This window comes from Leopardus geoffroyi, chromosome C1, assembly GCF_018350155.1.
Source record: "Leopardus geoffroyi isolate Oge1 chromosome C1, O.geoffroyi_Oge1_pat1.0, whole genome shotgun sequence".
Classification (NCBI taxonomy): Eukaryota; Metazoa; Chordata; class Mammalia; order Carnivora; family Felidae; genus Leopardus; species Leopardus geoffroyi.
In genome coordinates, this window is record NC_059328.1 from 218,773,725 (window position 1) to 218,789,993 (window position 16,269).

Here is a 16,269-nt window from a genome sequence, read left to right on the forward strand (position 1 = left end):
ACACCCTTTAAAAAAAAAAAGAGTTCGCACGGAAACACAGCGGTGTGCCGATGGGTTCCAGACTGCGGTCCTCCGGTAGGGCAGCCCCGGGCCACTAACACACCTTCTGTGCCCAGAGGGATGGAGAGGCGGGAGATGACGCTTCCTGCAACTTTTTATGAAAGTTTTTAAACACACAGGAAAGTTCAAAAGGTAATCTAAGGAGCATCCCACACACCCTCTCTTAGAATCAACCATTTTTATTTTATGTATTTGCTTTCTCTTCCCCTCTCTCTCTCTCTCCCCGCCCACCATCTGGAAGTAGGTTGTAAACATCGTGACATTTCCCCTAGATATTTCAGCACGTTGCTCCTCAAAATGAGGACAGTATCCTGCATAACCACAAAACGACCGTGCCTAAAACATTTTCTAATAACTCCATAATATCACCTGGTTTTCAGTCCATAGTCAAAAATCCCCAAGTATGGCCAGAAAGTCTTGCTGTCCTTTTTTCTTTCTTTTTGTTGAAAGCAGGCTGCGATCTAAATTCACTGTCATAGTTAGGTATTGCTTGTTAGCCCCTGACCTTCTTATTTTGTCTTGACACTGAGTCTCTCAAGAGCCCAGATGCGTCATCCTGTAGAATGATCTGGTTTGTTGAGGTGTGTTCCCTTGTTCTGTCCCTGAATTTCCTGTGGTCTGAGAGGCAGATCGAGCGCCTCAGCTGGATTCAGTCACTTGCTGTGGGCACCAGCACTGTGTCCCTCCTCCTGCTGTGTCCCTCCGTGTGACCCTGGCCTACAGGCGGGGATCTCCACCATAAGGGGTCTCCCCCCTGCTCACCGTGTGCCTGACATACCAGCCCTGTGTGCCCAGCACCCCCCCCCCGCCCCCACCAGTGATTTATATATACACCCACTGAACATCCCTGCTGGGAAGCAAATGACCTCACCGGTGGGTCACACAATGGAGATTCTCCAATTCCTTCCACATTTATTAGCTGGATTCTTCTAAAGGACGTCTCTCTCTCTCTCTCTCTTTTTGTTCAACACCTTACAAATAATATTAGATGCTTAAATTGTCTCAGTTTGGCCCAGTGGGAACCCCAAGAAAGGAATAATTTTTAAAGAAAGAAGAAGTCCCTGAGTCGACCCCTCTGGGCTGTTAAAAGACAAAATTCAAACATTTGAAGACCTAACTGGCTTTATTAAGCAACTCCTGAATCGGGCAGCATTCAGTCCAGCCAGTAGACATGCTCTGCCCAGGTGCAGAAAAGGAAAGATTTTAAGGACAGAGAGAAGGTTCTTTTTTTTTTTTTTTTTTAAGGGATTTATTAGCATTGTTTAGGCAAGGTCGCCCTCCTAAGGGGGAAGGGGTCTTGCAGAGGATGGCCTCCAGGAAATTCCAATTTGGCAGGTTAAAGGTTACATTCCAGAGGGAGTGGAAACCGCGGTTGGGTTAAGTATTAACAGGGCCTTCAGTGGTTCCATTATGGCCTTGTGGTTGTCTTGTTAACAGGGCCCGGGGAACTCTTCCAGTGGGGTTGGAGGAGATGCATCCCGAGGAAACAGAAGACAGGGAAAGGGTACCTTCAGGGGCAGGACAGCGGTAAGGGGAGGCCACTTACCAACCCTCTGAGTCTCCTGCCTCCATCACCGTAGGCGTGCTCACATACAGGCTCCAGAGAGGACCCAGGTCCAAACTCAGGCTAAGTGGGGCGGGAGCAGCTTCCCAGGCTGCAGGCAGGACAGTGGGCTCACAGGCTGGCATCCCTCAGTGATGGGGTTTGAGAGCGGTAGGGGTCCGGAGCTGACGGTCAAGAAAGAATTCTTGACACATCTTTGGTGCAAAAGGGACAGGACCCGTGGGCAGAAAGAGCTGCCTTGGGGTTGTGGCAGGTCACTGATTATACACCTTCAGCTTGGGAGGGGGTTAGGGACAGCGCAAGTCTCTAAGGTGTTTTGGAAGCAAGGTGTCCAGGACCTTGAGGGGCTGGCTGTTGCTAGGGAAACGTCATTTATTGCCGTTGAGTACAAACTGTCAGGAGACCCTTCAGATGGATATCAAGGGCCAGAAGCTTGGAGGATGATTATCAACATATATCTCGGGAGGTAGAGATAAAGGAAGTTTCTAAAGGAATTTTTATATGTTAATAGAGACTCACGGGATCCTGGGGGCGGGGACGGGGTGGGTAAGGATAACGTTAAGCTAAATTTGCCTTTTGCCCATAGCAAAGTGTCATCATCCGGGCAAAGCCCCCAGAGGAAGTTCACTGCCTGTCTCAAGGACTTGTCAGTGGGCTGTAGGCAGTAAGGAAATTCAACTTTTCATTTGCCTTTGTTCCCACATTGTCAGGACCAGAGGCCATCGCACAAGGGAACTGGTATTCCTGGGACTCCGCCGGGGATGCCTGCCGACCCCATGGGTGCATCTCCCTGCGTACATTGCCCCCCACCCCAGTCTCAGGTTCCAGGATGGGGCTGAGATCAGGTGGGCGGAGCACAGATACAGAGCCCTTCCACCCGTCATTGTGGTGGAAGCTGGTTTTGGAAAGCCTGTCTTTCCTTTAGATCTCGGGGGAAAACCCATCTCTATCCTCTTGCCGGGCACACGTTTGTTGAGCGCCTGGAGGATGTCAGATGTTGTACCAGGCACTGAGCGCCCCATAGGAAAGGGACGGCTAGAACCTCTGCCCTCGGGCTGTTCTCCAGCTTGCCAGAATATTAGGTTCACCTGGGAGGCTCAAATCTCCCGGGAACCAGGACCCAAGCTGCGCTACAGACCGATTTAACCAGAGCCTGCGGGGGGCAAGGGCTGCTGCTTGTGGAGGCTCCCAGGTCATTCCATAGCAGGGTCGAGCCACCCGCCTAGTGGGGCAGAGGAGAGGGAAAGGTGCAGTCACATCCTGGGTGATGGGGAGCTGAGCTCCAGGACCACAATGCACCGCATCCAGCCTAGGACACCATGGAAGGATGCTTGGTGGAAAGAAGTCCAAGCATACGTTTTAATAATAAATTCTAGCACAGTGATACTCACTTGACAAAACAGGAGGGAATAGGTATAGATACATGGGTATCCTACAAATATCTCCTTCATTTTGCCACTTCCCATCGCATCAATCAACTCATGAGAAATGTCTCTGAAAGCCTGGCATTTAGCAGCAAATACCCAGACCCTGTGCCCTCGAGCAGCGGGGTCTGCCTTAAGCGATGCTGGAATGCCATCTAGTGGCCAGGGGTGACCTCGGCCTCCTGCGGCTCCAAGGGAGATCTGGTCAGGTTGGCACAGGGGTCCCCAGCCCTGCTACAGCAGGGGGGAGCAGAGGGGGAAGGGGACCCCAGGGATTGGCACCCCAGGGACTTACACTTTACATGTTTCATCTACGCGGGAATAATCATGAGAAACCGGGCAACTTGACCACAGACACTGTCGCAGATGAAATTGTTCAAGAAAAAAAAATAACATAAGTGGAAATCAAGGAAGCAGACCCTCTCCAAGGCTATTATTTTCTGTATTTGCTTTTTAACTTTTCTCAAAGATCATGACAAGGGAAGCCTTGTGAAATCTGCTTTTGTCTAGAAAGATCCATGAGAAGCTCTTGGAGAATGTACATCAGGAAGGCCTGAATCCGTGGGACACCTGGGCTGTCCCCACCTCCCCAGAACAGATGCTGAGTCTGCCTGGGCCCAGCTCCTTCCAGTTAGGATCACGAGGTTGGAATGCAGGGGGTCCCAGGCCTGCTGGATGAGGGCGGGACCGGCTGCCAGAACCTAGAAGGGATCCTCGTGGGGAGCCCTGACCCTTGGCAGGATACGGCCAGGCTGAGGTGACCTCATGTGGACGAGTCCCAGCCAGTGCCTGGCTCCGTGTCCTGGTCAGTCTGCTGCCGGGGTTCCTCAGGCACTGGGCCCCCACAGAGGTCCGGGCCTGGGGCTGGGAGGACGTCCCCACACAGGTGGATGAGAGCAAGTCCGGAGGAGCCCCTAGAAATGCTGCACACCCTTTGCAGATGTCACGAATTCAGAGTCAGCGTGACCTTGGTCCTGCTGTTGACCCTCATAGTCGATACAGCAAGGCCAGCCTTTCCAGGGGGACAACAGTGCCTTAATACTTAAAATTTCAGACTAGCTAATCACAGTGCCAGGGACAAGGATGAAACCAACACCACCCCTCCCCCCCCCCCCACAGTAAAATAGCCACCTTGACATCAGGGTTGAGCTCCCAGAAGGGCCATCGGGGCCTCCCCCTGAAGGCAGGCAGTAAGGAGGTGAACACGTGATGTGTCACCACTGGAGAGGTGTCCTGGGCCTCCTCCGTCACAGCCTGTGCGTGGGCCCGCCTCCTCATTCACACACCACCTCCTGTCCGTGTGCCATGACAAACCCCAACTTGCAAACCCTCTAACCGCCAGGTTAGAGAACGCGGTTCCATGTTTGAAGACATATAAGCTGCAAAACTTACACCACAGGCCAAGAGTCAGGCTCACAGGGCACAAGCATCACCTGGTGAAACTCAGAGCCGGGAGAAGAGAGGGGCAGGGGCCTGGGGCCCCAACCCCACCCTTGGGTTCTGTCCCTCCCTGGGCCACGGCCCTGAGAGGCAGGACGTGGACGCAGCCCCATACCATAGTCCACACCCCATCTCCTCCCAGCACCGCCACCCCTGTCCGGGCCTGCCCCCTCCTCTCACAGCTCCCCAAACCAGGCGGGCCCAGCCCCGGACAGCGCCCCATCCAGCCCAGGGTTTCCAGTCCTTGTCGTCCCCTGGCCTGCTTCACCCTACGCTGGGTGGCGAGGCAGCTGAGGGGACGAGAATTCAGGCAGGGGCGGGTGCACCTGTCCCAGGGAATCTGGAATCACCATCTGCTGAGGCAGAGCTGACACCCCCCACCCCCACCCCATCAACACGGGGCCTAAAATTTTAAAGAGAAAAGAGTTTTATTGGAACCCGAGTGAGGACATCTGCCCGGGACACACGATCCTCACAAGGAAGAGCAGAGTCATATACGCCTTTACATAAAGAATTACGAGTCATCACGGCAAAGAACATTCCAGAAAGTTACAGATTTTTATCTTATGTTTTTAGTATGTGCGAGGCTGTATGACTTTCATCTTACGGGAACCAGGGAGGTGTTTTTTCTTTTTCTCATCTTTATGTTTGGAAAGCTCCTTGTTGGCTGTTTTGTTTTGTTTTGTTTTTAACGAAGCGGATGTACAAAGTGTGCTGGGGGCAGAAACGGAGCAACTGCTTTGAAAAGTTTTCGTCCCTTGGTAGATGTTAAAGTCCAGCTTCCCCGTACCAAGGCCCACAAACCCTAAAAGGGGACAATTTCTCTCATCACCCCTGGGAGCCCGTTGTCACTGGCTCCTCTCCTGAATGATTCCCGCCGGCTTTGAGAAGTGGTAAGGCTCAAGGATGCCAGCTTCCAGAACCTCTAGGACTCGGCAACAAGCCTGCTTCAGGAGGAATCAGAGTACGTGGCCGTGGCAGTGGCTCACCCCAAGGGGCAGCCGGAGCCGGGCTTCCTGGCGCGGCTGCTGTTAGTGGGCACAGCATCCGGCCTGCCCAGCAGGTGGCCCCTTCAGAGCCAGCCCTGCATCTCCCCTCTGCGGCTGGGCCTTCTTCCTGTCTTCTCTCTGCAGCAGCTCTTGGGCTGTGAAGGACAGAGGAGGGTGGTCTGGGAGCGGAGGCCCGCGGCCTGGCATGCACCCTGCACGCAGGGCAGTCCCGGGACCCCGTCCTCCCTGACGGTTACCCAGAGCCATGAAGTCCAGGCCCCTGGCAATCCTGCTCGCCTTCCAGCCCCCAGAGACATTCTGTCGGGTCCCAGGACGCCAGAAAGGAGACCCAAGAAGCAGAGGCAGTGACGACTCCCCTCCCCCACCATCACCACCAGCCCTGCTCCCCTGGGGGCCCCACCACTCACCTATGGTGCTAAAGATCTCAGTCACCTGGTGGTTCAGTTTGGCCGAGGCCTCCATGAACAGCAATTTCTTGCTCTCCGCAAACTCTTTCCCTTCCTGAGGGAAGTGGCCGCAAATTTACAAAAAGACTTTCCCCGGGGCACCTGGGTGGCCCAGTCCGTGGAGCGCCCAACTCTTGATTTTTTTCTCAAGTCATGATCTCAGTTCTTGAGATCAAGCCCCACATCAGGCTCCGTGCTGACGGCGTGGAGCCTGCTCAGGATTCTCTCTCTCCCTCTCTCTCGACCCCTCCCCTGCTCATGCTCTCCTTTTCAAAATACAGAAATAAACTTAAAAAAAATTTTTTTAAGGAAAAAAAAGTCTCTTCCCTAGGAATACTCAGCTGCCTTCTAAGACCCAAGACCGGTGACCATTCCCAATTCTGTGTTTCGGTTCTCTCCCGCGGGGGCCCAGGGCCAGGGAGGCAGGGAGGCGGGGAGGCCCTCGCAGGGGGAGGGCTCCCCTCCCAGCAGAGCCTGAGCCACCAGGGGAAGCTGGCGGCTCCCTGCCCACACGTCTCTCCTGCACCCGTGGGCTGTGATGTAGGGCCAAGCAAGTGAGAAGTCAGGAAATGTGGAAGCCGAGCCGAGCTGAGCCCTCCTTCTGGGGGTCCCCCCTCACTCTCCACACGGGTGAGTACTGCGGGGAGTGATGCATCAGGGTGTCAGGGGGGCACTGATACAATCTGAACAAGGTGTGGACTTAGTATTGCGTGAATGTCCATTTCCTGATTTGCTCACTGCTCTGTGTTGTTGCGAGACGTTAGTGTTCGGGAAGGCTGGGCGAAAGGCATACAGGAACTTTTTGTGGTACTTCTGCACCACTTTTTTGTAATCCTGGAATTATTTTAAAATGAAAGCCAGGGGCACCTGGATGGCTCAGTCAGTTGAGCATCTGACTCTCGATTTTGGCTCAGGTCATGATCCCAGGGTTGTGGGATCCATCGAACCCCACTCTCTCTCTCCCCGTCTGCCCCTCTCCCCCACTCGCAATCTCTCTCTCTCTCTCTCTCTCAAATGAAAATTGGGGGCGCCTGGGTTGCTCAGTCGGTTAAGTGTTTGACTTGGGCTCAGGTCATGATCTTGTGGTTCGTGAGTTCAAGCCCCACATCAGGCTCTCTGCTGTCGGCACAGAGCCCAACGTGGGGCTTGAACCCAGGAATGCAGAGATCATGATCTGAGCCGAAGTCGGACACTTAACTGACTAAGCCTCCCAGGCACCCCAACTATGGCTTTCTTTAGTTTCTAGCCCTTGCTCGGTTCCTAGCAAGGAAATCTGGATTTTTTTCACTTATCTCTTTTTCAATCATTGATTGAACACCCACATACCTCAGCCCGGGATGAAGGGGCAGGAAAGGCCACGGTTTCTTCGTGAGCCTGGCTAACCCGGCCGGGGTCCTTGGAGGCCGGCCACACGGGTCCCCCCACCCCCTTCCAGAAGGGCTGGCCTGGGCCTCCCCACATGTGGGGAACAACCATCGCTAGGCCTGACTTTTCCAGGAAAGATCAGAAATCTTTGCCCAAAAGGGGCATTCAAGTAGGAAGTATATATGAGTGTCTGTGACGTGCGTGCAGGTGTGGTGTGCACGCGGGTGGGTGGGAGACTGGGTCGCGAGCGGTCGTGTCCACCTTGGGGTCACCCCCTTCTCCCCTCGGGGAGTGGCACAACCCAGTCCCAAGCGCTACCTGGAACGTCACCTCCCGCTGCTCGCCGACATCCGTCTTGTTGCCAACCAGCATCACCACGACCTCCCCCGGGGGCGCCTCCCTCTCGAGGTCCTGCAGCCACTGCTGGGCTTTGCAGAAGGAACCCTAACGAAGGAAAAACACGGACGCCACACAAATCTCACGGGTGCTCTTCATCGGCTCTCCCAGCAAAGACATGCGGGTGTGGCAATGCAGATGTCCACGGCCACGCTGCGTGGAAGCACCCACCGTCCAGTGGGCCAGACGACAGACCCCCCGGAGGGCTGCTCTGTCCCCTGAGGCGGGGCGGCCCGGTCTTCTGGCTTCGGGGCCCAGGTCATACCACGGCTCCTTCCCCTCCCCACAGGGCCCGAGTCTGGAGGCCGCGGGCTGTTCGGGGTCAGGCCTCGGGCCCCTCACTCCTGGGCGCCCTCCGGGACCACTCCGTGCAGGAGAGTTTGGGGGCGTGGCTATCACCTGACCCTAACTTCGGGACCCCGGAGACCAGGCCTGGGGGGGGGCCTGCCCTGGGCCCCACGCTGCCCCTCTCCCCTTCCTGCTGCTGAGCTGCTCAGGTGGGCGGCCTCCCGTTCCCCAGCCCAACCTGTCTCCCTCCCCGCCCTCACCCCACTGTCTCTGGGTCTCTGCTCTCTCACTAAGGACTGTCTTCCCTTCCTGCTCGCCCGCCCACCGCACCCCCATGCCCAGCCTCACCCCCAACAGGCTAATCCCCACTTTTCCCTCCCTCCCTGCAGGAAGTCTCCCAACCCCAGGCTAGGTCAGGTGCCCCTCCTCTCAGCTCCCTTCCCTCCTCCTGCTCTAAGCACCTGCTCACGTACTTAGTAGCCACCCAGATGACACTGTGGGGGACATATAGCCAGGGGCCGCGTACTATTTCCGCAACAACACCCCTCACCAATTCGGCGGGCACCCAAGGAACCGTGAGCGGTAGATGGGGGTGCTCTGTGTGGGGTTCTGAGAGGACCACGGAGGGGCACAAACTCAACCATGCAGGAGGAGCAGGGGTTATCAGTGAGGGCTTCCTGGAGGAAGTGGCAGACTTTCATTAAGTGTTTTCTACTGGCTGTGGTGGTTTTACCATAAAGCACCAGCGCGGGCCGGTCACAGAAAGCCCTCAGAAGCTAGCGTCCCCGTGCCTGGGACAAGGAAGCAGGTGCCTCGCGAAGGCGGGTGGGGACGCGCCCGGGGGGAGCCTCACCCTCCTGGTGATGTCGTACACCAAGATGGCCCCACTGGCGCCCCTGAAGTACAAGCGACAGACGCTGTGGTACTTCTCCTGGCCGGCCGTGTCCCAGATCTCCAGCTTCACAGCCACGGCGCCCGACTCCAGCTCCTTCGTGAAGAACGCGCCTGGAACAGAAGCCCGGGGACAGCTTCGCCCACAGGACGGGGTCTCCCCCCCCACCCAGCTCGGGCCGGGCCGTCGTGAGCCCTGGGCCCAGAGAGACAGCTGGCCGAGTCACCGTCGGGAAGGCCGAGCGATCCCCTCTCCCAGAAGACGGCGGCTTCCACGAAAGGAAAAGGGTTACAAGTTGCCGTGGACCCTTCGCAGATTCCGCAGAGGCTCCGGGTGGGAAGATGGGCTCTCGGGGCCCAAAGACAAAGTCCTCCGGACGGCGTGGCGTGGAAAGACCTCTGGGCCTGGGCCTCCCCACATCTGGGGACCTCTGACAACCAGGGGTCCAGCACGTCCCAGCGATGCAGCTGAGCCCCGGGGACCTCTAGAACCGTCCGCACCCCCGCCCCACCGGCCGCTCAGTGACCAGACCAACCCGGCCGAGAGGTGCTCACGACCACATCAGTCGTCCCCCAAGTCCCTCCTGCCTCCCGCTGACCTTCTGGCCTCATCGACGCCTCTCCCTGCCGACCTCCCTTCCCTGAGGGCCCCGCTCGGCATCGTTCCTCTGGCCGCCCGGGTGTCTGCCGAGATCTTCAGGCAACGATCAGCCTTCAAGGGCTTCTGCTGAGTCCTCCCCCCCTTCCCGAGGACGGGTCTCTGGCAGCCAACCTGTGCTCCTCACACACACACACACACACACACACCCCTGATGGCACAGGTGGACTTCTGTGTCCTCACCTGTCACCCTGGAGCCAGTGAGCAGGGACCCGTATTCATTCCCATCCCTGCTTAATAGTTACAGGCAGCAAAGGACCTACCTGCCCCAAACCCTTCATTCTGCGCACTGGGAAATCTGCCTCCCGTTGGACTTTTAACTCTGAGCTTTACTTGCCGAAGCGGTGAGGTTTTAAAATAGTTGTTTAGCGGGGTGGCTCAGTCCGTTAAGTGTCTGCCTCTTGATTTCGGCTCAGTTCGTGATCTCAGGGCTCGTGGGATCGAGCCCCACATCAAGCTCTGTGCTGACAGCACGGAGCCTGCTTGGGATTCTCCCCCCGCCCCTCACGAAATAAATAAACTTTATAAGTAAGTAAATAAAATTGGTGACACCAAGGTGTTCTGCTGTGTCCTCTCCAGAACTGGAGGGAGGGGCTGGGAGGGGCTGGGGAGGCCGTGTCCAGAGCAGGGAGGAGGCTCTAGGCGGAGCTGCTGGCCTGCCCAGACCCCAGGCCGGGTTTCGGACCCGTTAGGGGATACTGGCAAACACGACCGCGTGTTTGATATTAAAACTGTCACTTCCAGGCCAAGTGCGTCCGTTCCCGGAGCTGCCATAACAATTACCGCTAACTGGGTAGCTCAGAACAACAGACGTTCGTTCTTCCCGCCCTGGAGGCCAGAGGTCTAAAATCAAGCTGGCACCAGGGTTGGCCCCTTCTGGAATCTCTAAGAATTGTTTCCTTGCCTCTCTCTTGGCTTCTGGCAGTTGCTGGCACCTGCTGGCATTCCCCAGCTTGGAGACACGTCACCCCATCTCTGCCTGTGTCTCCACAGGGCCCTCCCTCTGTGACTCTGTGCTCGCTCCCTCTCTCCTGTTCTCTCTCTCTCCTGTTCTTATGAGCACATCTGTCACCGATTCAGGGCCGGCCCCAAATCCAGGATGATCCCATCCCAACATCCCTAACTAATCACGGCTGCAAACACCCTTTTTCCAAACAAGGCCACATTCACAGGCCCTGGGGATTGGGATGTGGATTTATCTTTTGGGGGACAATGCAACCCGCTACGGACACTGGATAAGGGATGAGTCTGGGCTGAGGTTTTCAGTGCAACGCGGGTAGAGTTCTCTCACACGAGAACCTAGTTTGGGGTGGCTCCTAACAGAACCCACCAACGGGCGTCCTCTGCCCGCACAGCCTGCATTGCCCTGCGTGTCCACAAACCTGAAGTCAGATCAACTTCCGAGGTGGTGTGCCTGGATGTTTGTGTCCCCTCCCAAAATTCATAGGTGAAGTCCTAACCCACAAAGAGACGGTATTAGGAGGTAGGGCCTTCGGGAGGTGGTCAGGGCTAGAACAGGTCATGAGGGTGGGGCCCCCATGGTAGGATCATGACCTTGTGAGAAGAGATCCAGAAGGCTTGGTCTCTCCCTCCTTCCCCCTCTCCCTCTCTCTCTCCCTCCCTCCCTCTCTCTCTCCCTCCCTCCCTCTCTCTCTCCCCCCACCATCCCTCTCCCTCTCCCCCCACCATCCCTCTCTCCCCTTCTCTCCCCTTCCTCCCTCCCTCCCTCTCCCCCCTACCTTCCCTCTCTCTCCTTCTCTCCCTCTCCCTTCCCTCCCTCTCTCCCTCTCCTCTCCCTCCCTCCTATGCAAGCACAAAGAAAGGCTACATGAGCACACAGCAAGATAGCAGCCAGACGGCAGGTACCCACAAGCCCAGAGAAGAGGCTCCAAAACAGAACCTACCGGCCTACACGCTGACCTCAGACGCCAGCCTCCAGGAGAGTGAGAATAAATCGCTGCTGTGTAAGCCACCCCGTGGGTGGTGTTTGTTATGGCAGCCTGAGCAGCTACAGCTCTGGGTGGAACAAAGCTGCAGCCTATTTCCATAGTAGGACGAAGGGCTCCCAGCCCTCAAGGGCTATTGCCAGGATGGAACGTGATGTAAGCAGACCCCACTGCCAGCTTCCCCAGGGGCCTCTCGGATCTGCCTACTCTTCAGCAGGCCTAGCTCCTTATCTTTTCCTTCTCCACTTTGTTTTTTTTTCTTTTTTTTTTTGAATGTTTATTTGTTTTTGAAGGAGAGAGAGAGACAGAGCACGAGCGGGGGAGGGGCAGAGAGAGAGGGAGACACAGATTCTAAAATGGGCTCCAGGCTCCGAGCTGTCAGCACAGAGCCCGATGCGGGGCTCGAACTCACAAACCGTGAGATCATGACCTGAGCCGAAGTCGGACGCTAGACCGACTGGGCCCCCCAGGCGCCCCTTCCTTCTCCACTTCGTAAAAGATGGCTCCCGGTTGAGCTTAAATCCATGCGCAACCCCAACCAATTTGCAAGGAGGGTTTCAGTCCAAGTGATGACCAGGCACGAATAACCGGATACTTGCAGAGACCAGAACCTTATCTGCCCCGGAGAGAGACACAAGCTCCCTCGGGGCCCCGGGAATGGAATCCAGAGCAACCTGCCAGTCCTGGGCCCCAGGGACCCCTGGGTTCCAACCAGGAAGAGCCCACATTAACCACTTGTTCAGAAACCCACGGACCGCATTGTCTACATTGTCACGGCTAAAGCCAAAAAGTGATTGAAAAGTAAACTTCCAGGGAATCCAGACCGACTTGGAGATTTTGCCTGAAATGATATTAGCAACAAGGTGGGGGGTGGGGGGTGGGGGGTGGAATCAGGCCAAAACCCAGGGGACTTTCAGTTTCTCGAACACACTGGCACATTTTCACGGGCTTTGGATGGACTGAGCAGGGGCGCCTGCACAGTGACGTATCGTGGCCCCGGCACGGCACAGTCCAGGCCTCCTCCCCCTCCCCCCTCCCCCCTCCCCCACCTCCTCCTCCTAGGCTGGTCCCACCGAAGACCTCAACACAGGTGCCCCAGAGCCAAGGACGCTTCCGGCCACGCCCCTCGGCCACGCCCCTCGGCCACGCCCCAGCCTCAGCTGCACGCCCTCTGGGGGGGGCTCCCGGAAGCTGGTGCCCTGAACAGCCCCCATCTGCGCACCCGGCTTGTAAGGTATCGCCCCAGATTAAAAAGCGTCTCTACAAACGTTGACATAAGGGACGTGGTTGTGCTCGCTCTCCTTCTAATGTCAACAAACAGCTGACTCCACTCCTCTGAGCCTCTTCGTGGCGTTTGCCTTTTTCATAAACATCATCATCGGAGCCCCGGTTGAAGGAGAAATGGATGCCTTCTCGGGGCCACCAGGGTTCAGCAGCGACAGTGGAGAATGCTTGCCGCCTTTCCCTTCCCGCGAGAGGCACTGCTACCCGCGGGCGAATACGCCCACAACCACTAGATGTCAGCATTTCTCCAAAAGATGTCACTCCGTGCAGGCTGGGGAAATGGGCCCGAGTCCCCAGGCTGCGGCCAGTTGGGACTCCAGGATGAGGGGTCGCTCTGCGGGGACCCCGGTGGGGTCTTCGGGAGCTCTCTGTGGTTCAAGCCCCCCAGCCACAGCACTCCCACTTGGAGCCTCCACCTCCCCCACTAAGCTCTCCTCTGAAGTGGGACATGGGCCTCGCAGGTAGGTGGCTGGGGGTGGCTGGGGTGGCCAGGAGAACCAGGGCTTTTTCTGGTCTCCCCTCAGCAGGCTGCCACCCCCGCAGGAGACTATGCTCACTTGGGATTCCCACTCTGGCTCTGCTTCGGGGACATGAGTCTGTCTGTCCCAGTTACCGCTCTGGCTCCAGAATCCCCTGGTTGGAAGGATGGGGGTCTTGCCCTGAGACAGCTAGAACACCGTCCTGACTCAGGCACCTTTCCGGAGGGCGGTACCCAGAGCCTGTGCCATCCTGTGTGGCCAGGTCACTGCACGCGATCACCAACAGATCCAGACCCCCTGGGGGGGCCCAGGGACCCCGGCCCTCCTGGAGTAAGGTATCTTGAAGCTCGGAAGGCAGCAGCACCCTGGACAGGCCAGCCCCTGGTCCCACCCTGCTCTCTGCAGTGCGGGCGTGGGTGATGACCTTAGTCACAAGATGGTGATCGGTGCCTTTAGACAGCCCTAAGCCCGCCTTGCAGAGAAAGCCCACCACAGGGGGGCGTTTATATCCCCCCGCACAGATGACGATGTCAAGACAGACAATAAGCCGTTTACCCACGTGCTGGTCACTCAGGTCAGACTTATTGAAAGTTTCCTCCAGGCCAATCACCCCCCCAGCACACACTACCTCTGTCATTGTCCCAGCTACCTGCCCGGGGGGGGGGGGGGGGAGGAGAGCCCCTCACTCTCGCCCTGGGGCTCTGCTCCTCCCGCACCCTCTCCAGAACAAAAGCCAGTTCTCTTGTTAAAGCCAGCGGTGTGTGACAAGAAAGGCAAGCCCCTGCCTTCAGAGGGATTTTGTACAACACGGACTGCATTTACGTACACCACAGGAAGGATCGTCTCCACCTCCTCGTCTGAAAAGTGGGAATATCGACTTTTGATGCAGTAATTATAATAGCATAGTGACTATGCTTTGCAGGATGCGAAGGAGGCCGACAGCCCGGCAGGTGCTCCAAAGCCCCCTACCCTTGAGAGGCAGGGTAACCTATGTCACCTCTTCAAGAAGTGCAGTGAGAGGGTCTTCCCTCCCTGCCACCCCCACCCCCACCCCCACAACCCAGGCCAGGCTGGTAAACCGAGTCTGGGCCGAAAGGGAGCCATTCTCCTGTAAGCCACCCCAGGGGGACAGTGTCAGCAGGAGGGAACCCAGGCAGGGTGAGAGACCAGCTCGTCTGGTGGATGTGTGGCAGGGCCTAGGGGGCCTTCCTCTGGGCTCCCCCCTCCACCAGGTACAATCCCGCTCACCAACCCCTGGGGACCCGAGGCCCTGACCCCGAATCTCCACCCCCTGCAGACTCTTGCTTTGCTGAAACCCGACCGCCTTCTGGATTCCACATGTGTCTGACCAGCACAGGCCTCGTCCCCTCCCTGCGGTGCTGGGCACGACCCGGGGCTCTGGGGGGAGCGTGGGAAGTGCCCGCACCCGAGCCATCGGCCCTGGCTTCTCCTCTAGCGGACTAAGGAAGGGCGTGCTGTCCCATGTCACTTACATCCCACGGTGGGCAGGATGCTCTTGAAGTCATTCTTCACGTACCGGAGAGCCAAGCTGGACTTGCCCACAGAGCTACTTCCCAAGAGGACCAGCTTGAACACGAGGGGCCGGCCCGGGGCAGCCCCGGGGCAGGGGACACCTCCCGCCTGCGCCATGCCCTGCAAAGAGACAGCATTTGCAGGAGGTTGAATGAATGAGTCGGAGGCAGCCTGGGTCGATACCCCTGCCCCACTCTGCAACCCCGTCTCCCCATCTGTAGAGTGGGGTGAGCAGTACCCGGGTGACAGGTCTGTTGTGAGGAACTAGTTGGGGGTCGTGTTTGGGCAGGGTACGGGCAGTGCCCAGCAGGACCCCTAGTTATCATAGGGGCTAGTTATCATAGGGGCTTACTGTCCTCAATCCATTCTTCTCACTTTAAAAAAAAAAAAAAAACATTACTTAGGGGCGCCCGGGTGGCTCAGTCGGTTAAGCATCCGACTTCGACTCAGGTCATGATCTCACAGTCCGTCAGTTTAAGTCCCGCGTGGGGCTCTGTGCTGACCACTCAGAGCCTGGAGCTGCTTCAGATTCTGTGTCTCCCTCTTTCTCTGCCCTTCCCCTGCTCTCGCTCTGTCTCTCTCTCTCTCTCTCTCTCTCTCAAAAATAAATAAACATTAAAAAAAATTTAACAAAAATAATAAATAATTTTTAAAAACCCATTACTTCTTCCAAAAAGGATCTGAAACACCCGAGAGGCAACATACCGTCTCTGTGACTCACGGGTTCAAGTTGGTGTTTCAGAATTATCCACCTAAAGAAAAAGTTGGTGTCTCAAAGACCTCGACGTTTTGGTCCTTCCCACTGTGTCTAAAGCCTCAGCACCCAGAGAGATATGCCGTGGAGGAAAACAGCTCTGTGATCAAAACAAATTTGGGCAAACCGCGCGTGTCTTTTCCGTATAGAAAACTTCGGGCACCTGCCACAGTAGAATGGAGACCGTCCTCGCACACCGTGCTGCACTTGCACAACTGAGCTATGGCCAGTCCTGCTTCACTCACGTCCCCAAACCCCCTCCCGCCAAAGATTCGTTCGAAGCCAATCCCAGACGCCTCGTTGTTTCATCCGCAAATCTCAGTACATGTACGGGGAATCTTTTTCTTTTTGTAATTCATTTGTTCAAGAGATCAGATTGTCCTGCGACTTTCCAGTCTGGGTTTGGCTGTTTGCTTCCGCTGTGGTTACTGAGTGTGTCCCGTGAATGCTGTGTTTCCTAGAGCTGGGTGCTTCTGAACAGAGATCTGATCAGATACAGGCCATCTCTTGGCCAGGATGCTTCGTGAGTGAGCCTTGCATTTCCTCAGAAGGCAAGTAGTGGCCAAGCGCTGTCGCGGTGATGTTAGGGGTCACTGAAGACGTTGCCAGACCCTCTGTTTCACGAGGAGCTACAGACTGGTGGCATTCCAAGGTCACCACTTTGTCTCCGTGTATTATCCGGGGTGCTTCTAGGAAGAAACCTTCTTAAAAAAAATATCGACCGCCACCCC

General features: G+C 56.5%; 1 protein-coding gene across 2 annotated transcripts in view; it reads right to left on the bottom strand.

The window, feature by feature from the left end:
- Window positions 1-5,156: 5,156 nt before the first annotated feature.
- Window positions 5,157-16,269, bottom strand: part of RAB17 (RAB17, member RAS oncogene family) — a 30,667-nt gene continuing 19,554 nt past the window's right edge. For both annotated transcript variants that reach the window (XM_045481861.1, XM_045481860.1), the window contains 5 exons: window positions 14,745-14,904; window positions 8,847-8,998; window positions 7,628-7,753; window positions 5,906-5,999; window positions 5,157-5,632 (listed from right to left, as the gene is read on the bottom strand). In XM_045481861.1, coding sequence (XP_045337817.1) covers window positions 5,520-5,632; window positions 5,906-5,999; window positions 7,628-7,753; window positions 8,847-8,998; window positions 14,745-14,901 — 642 coding nt within the window. In that variant the 5' untranslated portion in view covers window positions 14,902-14,904 and the 3' untranslated portion in view covers window positions 5,157-5,519. The remainder of the gene's footprint in view (window positions 5,633-5,905; window positions 6,000-7,627; window positions 7,754-8,846; window positions 8,999-14,744; window positions 14,905-16,269) is intronic.